This window comes from Lipophrys pholis, assembly GCF_963383615.2.
Source record: "Lipophrys pholis genome assembly, chromosome: 21".
In the NCBI taxonomy this organism is placed as follows: domain Eukaryota; kingdom Metazoa; phylum Chordata; class Actinopteri; order Blenniiformes; family Blenniidae; genus Lipophrys; species Lipophrys pholis.
Window position 1 is genome coordinate 7259302 of NC_137649.1, and position 17436 is coordinate 7276737.

At 40.8% G+C, this 17436-nt stretch overlaps 1 protein-coding gene across 1 annotated transcript; it reads right to left on the reverse strand.

Annotated features, from left to right (window-relative positions):
• Window positions 1-12098: 12098 nt before the first annotated feature.
• On the reverse strand, window positions 12099-15995 carry sox7 (SRY-box transcription factor 7). Its single transcript, XM_080490726.1, has 3 exons — window positions 15832-15995; window positions 15419-15752; window positions 12099-14413 (listed from the first exon to the last, which is right to left on the reverse strand). The coding sequence occupies exons 2-3, from the start codon at window positions 15648-15650 to the stop codon at window positions 13416-13418; spliced, it is 1230 nt and encodes a 409-aa protein (XP_080346852.1). The 5' UTR covers window positions 15651-15752; window positions 15832-15995; the 3' UTR covers window positions 12099-13415.
• Between the last annotated feature and the right edge of the window lie 1441 nt (window positions 15996-17436).

Here is a 17436-nt window from a genome sequence, read left to right on the forward strand (position 1 = left end):
CCGTGCCAGCTGTCTGGCCTGCATGTCCTCCTCGGATCACAGTCAGAGCAAGCTGTTCTGAAGCTCATCATCTGTCGAGCATTCACGTGTCCACTGATGCCCAGGCTTAGCACTCCCCGTTCCTGGCTGCAGGTAAAATGTCAGAGCTAATCACACTGCAATCTGCTGTGCAGTAGGACTCCTGCTATATTAAGTGGTCAATGTACTAGTAGAGCATACATCAACGAGGCTGGACTCTGGATTATGAGCCCAGGAGAGGAGCATTAAAAATATATATATTTAAGGCCAAAGTTGAGAGGCAATACTGTCACGTCATCAAAACATTAGAATTGAGGTCGTATTAACACTCAACTATTCCATTAAAAAAAAAAATCTTTTTATATTTTTTAAGCTTCTTGCAAATGCAAATTCATGTTTTATGTAATAGTTTCACACATTAAAGTAGGTATCTCGAAAGTCTTTGCAACTCGCATCACAGCTTTTAAATACTATTAATTTAATGCAAAAATTTTGCAATAATTTTTTTTCCTTTTTTATTCTGTCTCTAATTTTATCTCCAACCTAATAACTGATTTAGTTTTATTTATGATTAAATTAATCTTTGAAATTTAGTTTGAGCTTCTTTCGAATACTGAGATGAGCTTTATTGAGACTGATTGTTAATGTTGTCATTAGTTGGATTAGATGTTCTGCAGAGCATTTTCTTTAAAGCATTACACATAATGCTTTAAATTAGGTTCTTATTGAAATATTTTTTAAAGTTAAAAAAGCCAAGCCTGTAATGTTATGGCAGATAACTATGGTTTTCCACTTTTACAATTGGTAAAAATGCTATTTCAGACCATTGACTATAAAATATAATATTTAAAAGTGTAAAACAGCCTTGATGTAAAAGTATAAAATGGACCAGAATCATACTAATTTCAAAATGTTCAGATAACAAATTATGTTATTTGCAAAAAACAGATCACCTAATCTGAATATACTCCAATAGTATCACAATCCATCTCTTATAATATTTTGTATCAGTATTTACATTTTGTTATATCATATTCAATTGGGATTTTATGTGATAGGCCAACACAACATGAGGTGGAAGGACATTTTACATGGTTTACAATTTAGTTTTTTACAAATAAAAAACTGTAAGGTGTGTCATGCTAAATGATGTATACTGTATATGTGTACACTGTGTGTGTGTGTGTGCACGCCTGCATGTGTGTGTGTTTATTATATATTGTGTGTATAGATAGATAGATAGATAGATAGATAGATAGATAGATAGATAGATAGATAGATAGATAGATAGATAGATAGAGATTTTTTTATTTTATCTTATTCCATTATATATGAAAATAATATCCATCCATCTTCTGTCCCGCTTATCCAGCTCTGTGGGCGAGGGCAGGGTACACCCTGGACGGGCCGCCTGTCTGTCACAGGGATGAAAAAAATATTTATTTATTTTAACATTATAAAAGTATATTGTGTTATTTTCGACTGCTACCTGTCAACCCCGCAGCAGGACATGACCTCAAGGTGCAGTGTAAAAAACAAACAAAAAGGAAAACAATGAATAAATATAGCCCAAGTGGAGTCGTGGAGTCTTAAGTAGCGAATTGATGCCTTAGCCAGGAAAGGTTTAAACCATCAAGGATTGGTGCCAATTTAACAATAGACTGTCCAGACAGGTGTTACCTCTGTTCACCCATTAACCTTTACCTGTGTGGATCACAGAGGTGTCAAGACCTTAAAACTTCAATTTACACCATCAAATTGCTGGCCTCATTCTTTTGTACTCATAGAAAAACCAGAGCATCATATTTTATGAAAATAGGTTTTTTGGAGGATTTTATCAAATATACCAGTAATGGCAAGAATGAAAACACGGTTTCAATTGGTGTGTATTCAGAATTTATTTGTGATCAATACACTCAATTCACTGAAATGTGTTTTTAACAATTCAGTCGCAACTTAGACTTCTACCATTGAACAATAAGCTGGAAATCATTATATTGGTTTAATGATATATTTAGGAAAAGAGTTGTATAAAGATTACATAATATCTGTACCTGACATACGACTTCTTTTTTTATTATTATTAATTTATTCAGATGATTATACATAATATGAGACAGGAAACAAAAAATACCAGAATGGACCTAGTCATAGCCTGGAGACATTACTATGCCGCGATTAATGGGGATCACAGGTTAGATAGATTGGCCTTAATAAGATATAATCCTATAGATTGTATTGAGTACAGGGGGGTCCTGTAACACTTGTGTATTCACTTAAGGATGATTGATGTGACTTAAAAATACAACCAAACATAAGTAGAAAAAAGTCTTTAAATCTTTTCTACTATTGATTCCCCAAATAATTTCAACTGGAATAGCACCCATCTTACCACAAGGACTTCACATAGATAGTTTATTTATTGTACATTACAATAGGTAGAAAATTACAGCACTGTAAGGCTATTATAATAATATGTAGTGATCGTTAATCGAATAAATTCTAGCTGATTGAAAGCCCGTTTAAGACGTGATATCTTCTTGTTTTCTTCTACTCCTGCACTAAATGGCAATACAATGCATTAAGCGGGCAAAAAAATGTTGTTGTCAGAAGTGGGATTCGAACCCACGCCTCCAGGGGAGACTGCGACCTGAACGCAGCGCCTTAGACCGCTCGGCCATCCTGACAGTAATGGAGACAGCAGAGCTACATTGTAATATACCTATTCATCGTAGCATTGGTTCAACGTACGGCAAAAGTGCGAAGTGAGACATTAAAAAGAACGAAAAGACGTGAAACTATCGCACTTTTGCGTACTAATAGACTTTGTGACCTGCATAAGCTTATATCTAAACGGTTCGCTTAATACTTTTTACCAAATACGCTATATCGGTTTCGGTTTGGAGCTACAGAAACGCTATTCGGCTAATTGCCTAAATAGCTATCGAGCTGGAATGTATGTTTAGCATTGAACAAAACATTTGGAACAGAGTTAAGCTTTGAAACGGTCTGTGTCGGAGCACACCGCAGAAAGACACACAGGTGAGCGGGGCTCTGTGATGATCCAGGATGAAGAGTTTCCTCTCATGTCATGTGGACACCATCGAGTGTCGATAAGACTCTTTATCTAACTGAATTGTTCCAGATAAAACAACGAATTTCCAGTTTATCAAGTTCGATGGCCTTCCTCGGTGCGGTGACATTATATAAGAGGATGTTCAGCCACGTGTTCGCATAAACACAAAGCGGATGCATATATTAACAAAAATAAGTGTTTGTGTGTGTGTGTGTGTGTTGGGGGGGTCTTCATTGACATCCAGCGTACAGGAAGTCACTTGTTACAAACTTACCAATATCAAATAATAAATATCTTTAATATTTATAAATCACTAATGAATAAAATAAATATGTTTATCTGAATTTATCTCAACATTTGGAAGTCAGTAAACACCTCTCTGATTATTCATTTGTATTTATTTTCCTTGTTTATGTTGAAGTTGGTAGATTATTGTTCAAAATCACACCTGAATAATGATTTTAAAATGTTCGGGCATTGTGCTGGACTGTGCTGGACTTGGCGACCTGTGCAGGGTGTATCTTGCCCTCATCCAGAGTTGGGTGGGATTGGCTCCAGGGCCGCTGAGACTCTGAACAGGATAAAGCAGTACAGAAGATGGATGAATGTTCAGGCAGACTGCAGGGTGCTGTCGTGGTTAGTCCTCTGATGGAAAAGTGAGAGAATCTCTTGCTTTTGTACCAGATATGGTTTTAATCAAACGGCCTTGCGTGGTGTTTAGGTACTCTAGGTTTATTTCGGCGGTATAAAATCACTGTTATTGAAGTCTGTAATTTGTGTTTCCAAAAGTTGCATTTTCTTCTGTTTACACAGATATAGAATCTGAGTGTTGCACACAAATGGGACGCCTTTTATTTTAAACAGGGGCGACTAGCAGCCCCTGGTCTATACTGCCATTGTTGCCTTTAAAAAGCCTGTAAATATTTAGATCGTCCTGTGATGGGAGAAGACGTCATTTTAACCACATTTAGATTAAGAACAAATTGATTACATTGTAACTGCTCCATGAGTAGCTTTATCTTAAGGTGACTTAAACTGGTGACGTTATCATTGTGGTAGAGGTGCTCAGTCACAATTTGGCTCTGTGCATCATTTGTAAAGTCTTTATTCCACAACTTTTTGAAGCCAAATGACCATATTAAATACAATACTAAGCAGAAACTGGTCATTTTATATAAATGGTGTATCTTGGCAAATAAGGTCATGGGCTACCATAATTAATTACTTTTTTTTCTCAAACACCAGGGGATATCAGCTCTAGTGAAAGTGCAAACTGTGTAGTATTTTACTGCAGCAGAGTTTACCAAACTGAAGGGTCAAGGCTGAAAGTGCTTACAGTTTGTTCTGGGTTCAAGACGAAAAAGAAAATTACTTTTCATTAACATTGTTAAGAAGTGCTGCATTGCTGAATGGAAAGGAGGAGTTCTGTGTTATATGATGGCTCTTGTGATGACGAATAAATACTTTGATTTTGATTCAAGACCATTTGTGTTGAGTTCAGCCCTCGTCCATCCATGTAAGTCACAGTGGATAACGTGACTGTACTTTATCAGGAGCCTCAGCTATCACTACTCTTCAAGTATTCTACCATCTGTAATAAACACGGACCCAACCAGCTCATATCCTGTTTTGAACCTGTCAACATGGTACTTTAGTTGAGGTGTTTGAACTCTTGGGACGACCGTGTGACTCACTTCCACGTGTTTCAGTTTTGATGTGGAGTCTTTAAGGAAACGGGGGCGAGCATCCAGCAGGAAGGGATTCCTTCAAGCTCAGACATCAACAACATCCCCAATATTAAAACTTGTAACGTAAGGTCAGAGGATCGGGAGTGAGGATGGAAATGATGCCAGAGTTGCCCACTGCCAAGGTCAGTGACGAGCTTTGCTATGAAGAAAATCTGGGAGTAAACAGCAACACATCAAGGCAAAGGGAAATGTCGTGTGTCATAGCTGACGTACTCCATCGGTGAGGTAGCAGCGCTAGAGGAGTTCAGTTGTTCCTCAATTGAAGGAACTTGCATTATTGATCAGTCATCGGGAACAAATGCTTAAAAAGTGACATATGTCATAACTCCAGAGTTTTTAATGGAGTTGTCATCAATCGTTGTGGATAAAACAATATTTCCGTTTCTGATGAATTGTTAAATACCTTTTTATATCTGTCAACCGCTTACCACCCAAAGACATTCAGTTCACCACATACTGTATAAACATGGGGATTATTGCACTACTATTATTATCTTGATTAAAGTTAGTTTTAGCCATGTTAATGGCTTGAACCACACACAAAATAAACATTTGCTGAGAAACATATCGATGAGATTAACATCTTCACCAGACAGATGACGAGAACATTTCCCACACGCTGTGGGAACGTGGCAACACGGTAGTCTTGACTGGAAAGCGTCTCCGCCTCCAACTTTAGAGGAAATACATTTGTTTCCTTACTCATTCCACGCTGTGTAAAGAATCTGGGTTTGTACAGTTAGAATGGTTCATACAGTTACAGCGACATTTCTGTTTCTCGTACAAAATATGTAGCTTCATCAATTGTTCATCAGTTAAAAGTCAAATCTGGATGTGTTTTCTTCATTGTACCATTGATTTCTATTACAAATGATGATCATGTGTAAAAAAAAAAAAATGTTATGCATCTTGTCAATAATTTCACATCTCTCCATCTTGTTCTTCGGCTTTCTAATAGCTCCAGCACCATGATCCATGAAGTAAATAATTATTCCATATATACGTTAGTGGCCTCCTCCTATTTCACAACACATCCGTGAATAACACACCGCAAAAAAAATCTATTTTCAACAAAAACACACTGTAGGTCCATACGGTACAATAATCTTTTTAAAAATCACAGCCCTTCTAGAAATGTTTGTCAACTTAAATCAACCCCACATCCAACACACAGCACCATTGAATACTGAGTGGATCTTAACTCATTTCAGATATCAGTTTTTTATCTACTTTTTGACATTCTAAATTTTGCATGAGGAATGATCTACACCTCTTGTATTTTATGTTGAAGCGCTGATGACTTCAGCTGGCTTATTAATTTCCAGTGAAAATGATTAAAACAGGTGATGCAACTTGTTCAGAATTTGTTGAAGAAAAAATGAGGAAGCCTGTGATGGACCATCAACCTGCCCAAGGGGGGCTTGGCTGCGGCACCAACATCCACAATTTGGATGAAGCGGTATCGAAGATGAATGATTGGATGGAGAAATTGAGTCAGTAAACTGTTGTTTATTTTTGTTTTGTTTTTTGAATCCTACCCTGATGTAATAAGAGGAACGAGAGAATGAAGGAGAAGACAAGCTGGTTGATAGTAGAGAGCATGAAATATGAGACAGATAATACAAAGCTCTCTCTCTCTCTCTCTCTCTCTCTCTCTCTCTAAAATGACACAAGAAGTATTATTTTAACGTAATTTTAATGACTGAAATTGTAGCTTTCTGTGGTTAACTGGAATAATTATAAAGTGGGATGTATTGGCCGACTTAGAAATACATCAATATGACATGCATACTTTACAGAAATCATCAAATTTTTAGGTAATAAAGTAAAGTGATGGAAAAGTCGCAAAAAGAAAACATGAAATGAAATGGTTGATTTGATTCTTGTTACTCAAATAAAAGCTTGGGGAGATATACAATTATACATACTAAAAACAATTCCCTTCAAGCTCTCAAATACAATCACTATCTACATCATATCTTCAGCTTTAGTATCTACCAGTCAGTCGTCCTGCCAGCCGATCATCTTACAAGGAGATCCCAGTTAGAAAAGGCCCTTTCAAAGCCTGATCGAGGGCCTTAGAGGAGTTTTGTTTGGTAAAGTGGGTTCACAGTGTACCAAATAAGTACAAATATGATGCAGTTATATTATGTGGTCTGTGCTTCTTTTTGTTATGAATATTTAGAAAAAAAATGTTTACATTACTCATGGTTATTTGATTAAAAAAATCTTGGTGGATCTCTTACTTTAGCAAATAGTAAAGATGGGACTCAAGGTATAGCAAAATCCAATCATCAACTACGTGTCAAATTATGAATCCTGGCCTGTTAGCGTTGGGGTATTTTGAAAGTAGTGGTGAGATTATCTGTATACCAGCAATGTAAATCACAAAATGTAATTGCTTATCTAATAATCTTATTTACATCAGGTTTCCTTAATATTAAATACTTTTACTGTGTCATTATATTACATGGTTGTTTAATATTGATACGTTATCTATAATCACTCTATCCTTAAAAAGCTATAATAAAACTTCCAAAACATACAGGCCTGTGTACCTGCTTATAATCAAATGTAGCTAAGTTAATCAAAGATTATAAGAATTCAATAAATGTCAGCTTCCTAATCTACAAATACAGAAACACTTCAGCTTAGCAACGCTAATTTTATGAATTATCTCTGCTGAAACTTTAAAAGCTCTGCGTCTCGTCAGCTGTCATCAGTCAGCCGACTGGTTTGCTTTGTCTATCCTCCACAGTAGCTGTTAAAAGGGGCTCTCTCACACCGTTGAACTTATAACATCACTCATCCAAATCATTAAGGCGTCTGCTTTTCAGGATGCACACTGAGTAAACTCTGTTAGTGGGGCCCGAGCCGCGACAGCAGCATGTGGGCCTCCTGAAATGGAAAAGAAAAAGGGAGTGAACTGCAGATCAAAGACATACCAAGAGAGTCGTGTTCATATTCACTTGACGTTTCTCAGTGTTGTTGTTGTATCGAGATGTTTCAGCTCTGAAGGAACTCATCATATCACTTAAAATTACACCGATATTTATTTTGCCAACGCTGTCACACAGAAAACTGCATTACATACGGCAGTCTTCTCAATATAAACCTAAATGCATGACGCCTCCTCCAGTCATTCCCATAATAAGAGATCACACACAGAACAGATAAGGATGTTCTATCTCTTAAATGGAACAACCACATTGCAATTAGGAAGCACAATAGGAACATCCTCCTCCACATTGAGGTGAAGAGTTACACCACCCCAGGGAGAAGCTGCAGCAGTCAAAAACAAGCCACATAGTGCTGCAGCATACTAGTGTACACCAATGCAACCCATGATATTAGAAACAAAGAGGGAGAGAGAGAGAGAGAGAGAGAGAGAGAGAGAGAGAGAGAGAGAGAGAGAGAGACCAATGCAGGCCAGACTGTAAAATATAGGACACCTTGCAATTTAGCTTCACATCTTTAAAAGACTACGCCAGTGCAAGTTTTAATATTTGCTTCAAGACGTCTTATGATACGACTTTGAAGTTCTTATTAAATGTGGAGTTGTGCATAGGTTTGGAAGAAAGCACATTTCTCAATCCTTTTTCGTACATTCTCCGGTGCAGCACAGGCTTTACTGCCTGTGCCGATTTGGTAATCAGGCCGCGCTTACGGGTAAATGGAAATCTAGCCTTCTCCTTCCCCGGGTTGGCAGCCATGTGCTGGCCTCCCTCTGTGCTTTTGCTGGTCGCCTGTATCTGCTTAGAACAGGTGCCGGATCCCGTTCGGCTGCAGCATTCACAGCACAGGTACGGGTGGGAGGCCCTTGGCTGCTCGTACGGTCCCCCAAGTTTTCCAGGGGTCCCCATCTGTGTCCCCGCACATCCTCTGCCACATGGCACCTGTCCCTCGACGAGTCTGGTCCATTCTTCGTCCGGCGACGTACACGCCTGCCTGCCACCCCACACTCTGCCTGTTGTTGAGCCACAATGAGATGAAGAATAGCTGCACCCATAATCCCTCGCTGTGAGATGTGTGTGTATGCATGTGTGTGTGCGCTTTCCCTTCTTTTCCTCCTTTGGCCAGATTTAGGGCCAAGTACAAATTGTAAACAGGTTATTATGCTGCTGTAGCACACTCCAGCTGGAAATGCACTCCAACAACATTTAGTGTTTGCCGATGTAAACGTCTCTTTATCCGCCACACGGAGTAGTTCGGTTTGGTGTAAAGTTCACTGAAATTAGTGTTGCAGTGGTGTGCTAATAGGTTTGTTGATTTCTATTTACCAGACTTAACATGGAACTATGTGATAATTTCCTTAAAGCGGCTTGGAAGTGCAATTTACTTGGTGCACTGCAAAAAAAACAAAACTGTTACATGCAGCACTTTTATCATTATATTTTATAATTTCTGATACACACAGCAGTCTTCATGCAGCATTAATTCAAAAACTACATGAGCCAAGTCAAACACAGCGTAGCATATACAGTACACTGGTTCTAAAGGGCATCGCGGTCTCAATCAGTGATATGCCTTAGTCACGTAGTTCAAATCAGCCACTTCCTCTTGACCTACAGTTAATACATTAGGAACGTCATACAAACACATGTGGTCAACTTCCAAATGTGTTGGAACGGCATGCCGGCTACACAATGGACCCCGGGCCAAGCAGACAGTCAGCCTCCTCCACGCCTCCAGAGAACATGATATTTAAAGTGATCACCGCTCGCCTCGTTCCCAACAGATTGCATTATACTTTACAGCCGTGGAAGCTGTGCATCCAGGCTGCACACCCCGAGCTTTACGTGGTCACCTTGACAGTTGGTGTTGCATTAGAGCGGTGAGGTTGTTTGTTTGGCCAGGGAAGTGACATGACGACAGAGGAGGAAATAGGAAACATAACAGACTACCTGACAGACTCATTCCACAGGGTTGACCTGAGACTGGATCGGAGCCAGCTAGCAATCAGAGAGAAATAACAAGGGGAGGCTCTTTTGTTTGTTCAGCCTATATCCTTATGATCACAAAATATCGTGAATCTTGGGATCGTGCAACTTTGTGAAAGATTCAATTAGACACATCAGTGGCACTGTGGATGTTAACGGCTGGGATAAATCAAACATTCAGAGAATTTCTTGAATGTTAACTTGCATTCACAGTAAAATGGATAATGATTTTAGAAAAAAAATGTCTTGCGTCTCGGGTTGTTGACACACCATTTTCTTCTTCCGTTGTTGATTTATTGCCGCTGAAACAGCATTCGGAGCTGTCGGGGTTTCAGCAGAAGACTCTGACTAAAGGTTAGGATGATGATGAGTCAACTCCTTAAGACGGAAAGGAGGCGGACATGTTCAGCGTTTTGCTCTCACTTCCTAAAATACTAAAAAGTGACGAGATTCCCAAATCTCCGTAAACACTCATGTATCTCTGATTGGGATCTTTAATTGGCGAAACAATTAATTTGGTCAGTGAAGATTAAATATGAAGTCATATTTATTATCTTTGTGCAGACATGAAATGGAGAACAGTCTAAAACTACATCCTCGCATGGTGTTCATCGTATTGCTCCATGTAAATAATGTGTTGTTACTGTTGTTACGTATGGGAAGCTGTGGCTCAGTAGGTACAGTAGGTCGTCTTCCAGGTTAATAGTTCAGTCCTGCATCTCGCCTTATCTGTGTCGGCAAGAAGTTGAACTCCAAATTGCTTTGAATTTAGATTGAGAACCCTGCGTGGCAGCCATTATCGTGAGTGTGGTAAAGCCGCGTTACACGATAAAAGCTTATTGTAATTCTTTTTTATTAACTACATTTATTTTAAGAAGCCACCAAGCAAAAGAACTTGATATCAAATCAATAGGATGCCTTTTCCTAAGTTAACCTTTATGTGTTGATTGTGGGTGTAATTTCCGTCTCTAATGTTTAAAAATGACAGCTACACCATATATAGTCACAAAAAATATATGTTATATTCATATATTTGTGTGTCACTGAATCTCTGTTAGAAATGCTCCAGTCCAATCAAAACAATGTAACTCAAGTAATGGGAATTTGATTGTTTGTTTGTTTTTTATTGCTTTTTTTTATATGAAGATCTGAAAGATTTTTAATATTCTTTTCAAATTAAGTCAATTCAGCCAATTAAAAGTAGTCGATATTTTTTGGCATTCATGTACGTTTAGGTGCAATTTAGGATTCTTGAACATTTTTTATCTGAGCCTCCGTCATCAAAGTGGCCACAGTTATTGTTCCGTTTTCCCCCCCAGTAATTATTGCAAAAAAATGTTTTATTGTTTTTATTTGACTTGAACTTCTTTTGATCACTCTTTGTTGTCGTATGAGTCTTTGTCCTTGTCCGTGTTGCGGCGTCCTACCCCGAGGTGCTGCACGAGGTGACTGAAACATTACAGGTCATCTTCACCAAGGGAGTCGGCGGCAGCACCCAGAGCTAACCCTGACCGCCCCGGGGCTAATGCCCCACCAAAGATTACTTTCTCACCCCGAACGCCCGAGGCACTCACCCATCCGACTCCGGACTCCAAAATATCTACTAGCGTAGACCGTCTGTAGAGGTTTAGACCCTGCAGGCGCAAAGGGTAATGATATAACCTCAAATACATGAGCACAGCGCTGGAGAAATGCAAAAACTGGTACATGATGAATGTTGTCATTCAGGTTGGTTTAATCACATCCAGAGGAAGGTCTCAAAGGTGTCAGACCTCGGTTTGTTGTCGGTGCCAATAATGGTGAGATTTAGCACTTGTGATTGTCATAACGTCGGTTTTTCAGACGTAGGAACCTGGTTTGAGCTCATGATTGTGTGCTTTTGTAAAGCAAATCTGCATGTATGCGGTCAAAGTGCAATAGGCCTCTCCTCAAAAATGGTGGATAATGTAAAGACGGGTGAGTAAGATGCTAATCAGCAGTGCGGTGTTTTCTCCTGCTTGCTGAACAGCGGGTTCCCTTCCCTCGCTCTGGCTTTAATGCAGGGCCCAGCCAGGCCCAAACATCCTGACGGAGAGAGGCTTTTCGCTTATCAGTCAGGAAACACCGCTCCTCCGCCACATCCTCTTTACAAGAAGCACGACTCAACCATTCCCAAAAAATGCAGGAAGACCAGCCAGACTCCAGGATTTGTCAAAAGCCCCCTGAATTCCTTTTATCGAAAAAGAAAAATTCAAGAGAACAGAGAGGGTGAGGAGAGGAGTGGAAAGAGGAGAGAGGGGAAAAAAGAGAGAGAAATGAGGAGGGTGTACAACAGTCAACGAGGCCCCAGAATTTATTTTTTTTTATTTATTTTGCACAGATTACGAAAGGTCTGCATCAGCAAGATATAACATTGGGGGGTTGCGGGGGTGGAAGGAGGGGGGTGGGGGTGGGGGGGGTCCGGCATGCCTAAGAATGGCACCCTGGAATAAGACCGTGGAAAACAAAGGACAGTCGAGATGGAGGCGGGTAGGGACGGCTGTGCCTGTTTTACACTAATCCTCTGAACCGGGATGAAATGAAAGCGAGAGGAGAGGGATGGAGAAAGACGATGGAGGGTGGAAAAAGCCAGTAGGGGAGTGGGTGTCATAATGGGCCTCTCGCAGCGAGACGGCGCCCGAAATAGAAGAACACTCAATTCAATTTTTTTTTCTCCATTCTGAATTGTTTATGGACATGTTGAAAACTTAGGACTCTACTAACTTGTATTGTTTTTATTACTATTTCAAAATCTAATTGTTTTCTATGTATACGAGTACAAATGTTATCCATAAGCTATACAGCTTCATGGTTTTAGTATCTATCATAACCAATAATTCTTAATTATGAGGAACAATAAACAGAAATCTTATGTCATGGTATTTCGTCTGTTGAAGTGTGATCCAAGTAGGAACTGCGTTGATATAAAAATTGACCTTTATTTTAAATTACTGTCTTTCACAAACCTAAATCAGCATACAGTTATAGTTACTATTATTATTTCTCATTGTAGACGTTGATTATATATTATTAGGTATTTGAGAAAAAGTATAAACGCCTTTCTTTCTTTCTTTCTTTCTTCATTTTTAAGTTGCATAAGAAATGTCCAACTGAAACCTCATTCAATTACAACTACTGAGGTAAGACTCCCAAACTGGTGAGAGCAAAAACATAAAAATACAAACATTTGAATGGAAAGCGTTGATAATAACAATACAGGTAGCATTTAAGCAAAACATCAAAGTACTTAAATTAGCTTCTTAAGAGCGTCTGTACATGCCTCAGTGGCAACAGTAACTGGTGAGACTTACAAGTAGACAAAGACGATTGTTCTACTGGTTTGAGAAATTTCATGACAACCGGAGGTGGCATACTATAGTATTTTGTGTCTGCATCCCTGAGGTGTCCATCTCCTTCTTCCACATTCCCCCTATCGGCTCCAGATCATCATAGTGCTCAGTATTCAGTTCACGGTCAGATGAAGTTGTCCACAAATGCTAATAAACGTTTTGATATATGTTCTTTAAGCATCCATGTGCAACGCCATCCCAAATTTCTAGTCGAGTTGACACCAATGTAGTGTCTCTGATCAGTCAGCAGATTTTGCCGCCACGCTTACGAGATGCCGTAGTTGTTGTAGTAGGCTGCCGTCGCGTCGGCCAGCACAGAAATGAGGCTGGTTTCTGTGGTGCTGCTGTTGCTGGGACACGCGGTGGCAGAGGCAGTGGCGGCGGATGCAACCTGGATGTGTCCCGTCACCGTCATACCGCCGCCCTGCTCGGGATGGAACCCGCTCACAGTCGAGTTCAGGTACTGGTCGAACTCATTGCGGTCCACCTCACCCAGAAGTTCCACCTGGCTCAGTTGGTCCAGAGTCTCCAGGTGACCCTGTGTCTCTGGCGGAGGGGACAGCTGACCCAGGTGGCCCTGATGGAGCCCGTGATGGATCTGCGGAAAAGGCGATGAACTATAGTAGGACAGGGGAGGGCCAGGGATGAGTCCACCACCGCCTCCAGTTTGGGACATGTGAGAGAGGTGACCTATGTGTGTGCCCCCGCAGTGGATTTGGGTTTGAGTATAGTCAGTGTGGTACGGAGGCGGACTGCCCAAATGTGTCTGATTTTGGTGGTGATCATCTGGACAGGAAGCCGAGGACGAGCAGGAGACAGAGGAGCTTCCGGACGTGGAGTAATAAGAGGAGGACACGTGCTCGTGATCCATGGCATCTAAAGGGGACATCTCGGGAGGGGTGGGGAGGCCATAGGGGTAGGTGTCGAAGCTGCTACTGGAGCCGGCAGGGTCCCTGAAACTTCTGACGCTGGGCAGAGCCGGGCTGGAGCTGGAAAACGTGCCGCTGATTCCATTAGAGCAGCCGTCATCTTTATCGAGGGGGTGGCAGAGGGCTCGCTGCTCTGGCATGGCGTTGTGTTCAGAGGCCAGCCCACTCAGGAGGAAGCCAGGGTCCACTCGCTTACAGATGCGTTTCAGCTGCTTCTTCCGGCGAGGCCGATACTTGTAGTTGGGATAGTCCTGCATGTGCTGCACCCGCAGCCTCTCCGCTTCCTCCACATAGGGCCTCTTCTGAGGGGGAGTCAGGGCCTTCCACGACTTGCCTGCATGAAACAGAGACAGGGCACGTTTAACTTCCTGTAAAATTGTTGGACGTGGCCTAAGAATCAATAATTGCTACCATTTCTCGCAATTAAGAAGTTAGTTCATGGCCACCCATTCATCTTTTTTCCCCATGTTGACAAAATGAACACATGTAGTACAAAAAGTGCATTCGAAAAAATAATAATTAAAAAACGATAACTATAACATATAAAAACTAATTACAAAAGTATTAATTACATCAATTCAATGTTCATAAAAAGCATGTTAAAATGTAAAAAGTGATAAAGTAATATTTTATTTTATCATTTAGATGGTTAAATCTGTATTGAAGAACAAAAGAAATAAATCTGTGTCCAAATGTATAGTCTCCACTTTCATTCTTGCTTCTGAATACTGATTTATAAACTCACATTGATTTTTTTTATTACCGAAATACTTTAAATATATATGATATATTTTAAAGCAACTAACAAATAATTATTTAACTGGTTTAACAATCACACATCCTACTCTGGACAAAGCCGGTAGAAAACATGGATGGCTCTCGGTTTTGTGAGAATGCCAGATTTGCACAATCCGTGTAACTTTAATCAGACAGTAATCCCTTCCATTTTGTTTTCTCTGTGACTTTTAACGAATGAACAGACAGTTGAATTTATCAGGATTTATGCGTTAAGTTGTGAAACATTACTTTCGGTCACCTCACTCTTGGACCAGCAATTATATATATTTAAAACAAAAAACAAAACAAAACAAAAAAAGCAAGAAAGAAAAAAAAGCTGATTTTCAAACGTGAGAATTTAACACTTTGGATCTATTTCTTTCACAAAGTTGTCATTTGACGACCCAAATCTTTTGTAGCACAACGGAGGCCTAAAGGGAATAAAAAGTTGGAGGAAAGTAGAAAGCAGTAATAATAATAATAATAATAATAATAATAATAATAATAATAATAATAATAATAATAATAATAATAATAATAATAATAATAATAATAATCTTACCCAGCATCTTGCTGAGCTCGGCGTTGTGCAGGTCCGGGTTTTGGACCGCCAGCCGTTTGCGCTCGTCTTTGGCCCAGACCATGAAGGCGTTCATGGGCCGCCTGATCCGCGGCTCCGGAGCCTTGTCGGCGGCGGTCCGGTGCGGGCCGTGTCCGTCGGGCGCGTCTCCGTCTCCCGGAGGACACTCGAAGGACTCCGGCCAAGACGAGTACGCGCTGATGAGAGCAGCCATCTGCGCGCGCGCTCTCTCTCTCTCCTCTCCAAAACTTATAGGATGCGCGTCGGACTCTCACTGGGACAAGTTTCACTCTCTTCTTGGAAGGTAATTGAAAAGCTGGGACAAAAAAATATATATATTAAAAACTACACACTTAGAAAAAGAAAGAAAAAAAGTCCTACTCTGCTTCACTCACTCAGAAAGCATAGATGTGCTCATGGTGCGGCTCCTCCGTGTGAGTTGTGATTCAGTCTTTCCTGGTGGATGGGGGAAGCGCTTTATATTTGAGGAGCAGGTTCCAGGAGAAACCCCGGAGGAGGACTCTCAGCTCCTCCTTGATTGTTGAGCCCCGTGAAAGGGAAGAGAGAGAAAAGAGAGAGAGAGAGAGAGAGAGAGAGAGAGAGAGAGAGAGAGAGAGAGAGAGAGAGAGAGAGAGAGAGAGAGAGAGAGAGAGAGAGAGAGAGAGAGAGAGAGAGAGAGAGCGAGCAACATTTCAACACTACTAACTCTTTAAACTGGCCTCACAACAAAACAATGCTGGTCTCTGACAGATAACTTAATATCTCTTTAACTATTAGAAGAGCGTTGCAGCTTGGCCACCATGCTTCAACCTTGTTATTCACATATGGAAAACTTGTTTGGCGGAAGAAAATAAATTGTATATTTCAAAGTATAGTAGTAAACTAATCATAGAAGACGAAGAAGGATCTGCACCATGACAGTTTTCTCAACTTAACCGGGGAAATCTGAGCTGACAGACCAACCTAACCGGTTTCACCCAGTTTATCCAAAGCCATTAAACAGCTGTGGTTAACTGCCTTCAGGTTTCCTCTGAAAGTCAGTAAATATGCCTGCATGCCAAGAAATAATGTTTTTACATGTTGATTTCATGCAGGAATGATGCACACACTTGCTTTTCTATTTGAGTTTTATTGTGCTTCCAGACAATCAAATAAATCCTCTTTTTCATGAGTTTGGTGGCACATCAATTACTGGAACATCTGAGCATATCTGTGGTGAAGGAGCAGAAATTAAACGGCTGAATGCACACTACAAACAAATCAGTTTCCTCCTGTGGCCAGAAACGGGTGCGTATCAAATCCAGAAGTTCCTGTTGACAGGGAGCTGCTGGGCTGCAGCCAAGGAGTAGCTCACACTCTCACACACAGCTACTGATTCACAGGTCAGATAATATTTTTAAGTCGTAAGGAGGGAGAGACCCGATGACGGACGGGGAGGAACACCAAGCTTTCTTCCTCCAGCATTATCTCACGCAGTGTGCAAGCTCAGGCGTCTTGGTGGGCCGTGGCTCTCCGCCCGTTGCACTTCAGTGTCGGCGCTGAGCTTTGTGTCAAACTTGGGCCCTCACAGGAACAGGATGCGGCACCTGAAGCTGCACACCAGTGATATATAGGGCCACACTTCCTCTCGCTGGTCTCGCAGGGGCCACTAGTGTGTGCAGTCAGGGGAAAGTCAGAACAGCAAGACACAAGCGAGAGTGGAAGGTGGCTTCAGAGTGACTGAGGTCTCAGGTAGAGTCCAGTCTGGTACCGTGACGGACTGCTGTCCGGCCATTTCAGGCTGGAGGCAGGTCGTCTGGAAAGGTTGTCACACACAGAGACAATCGCCTCAACACATAATTACACTACGGCCACTAATTCACCCGACAGAATGGCCCTGAACTGAAATCAAACCCGGATCTTCTCGCTGAGAGGTGGAAGTGTTGATCACTACACCATAGAAACACAGAAGCTAGACTTGTGCGTTGTAATTTGAGGCTTCCAAAGCTGCAGTTTACTTC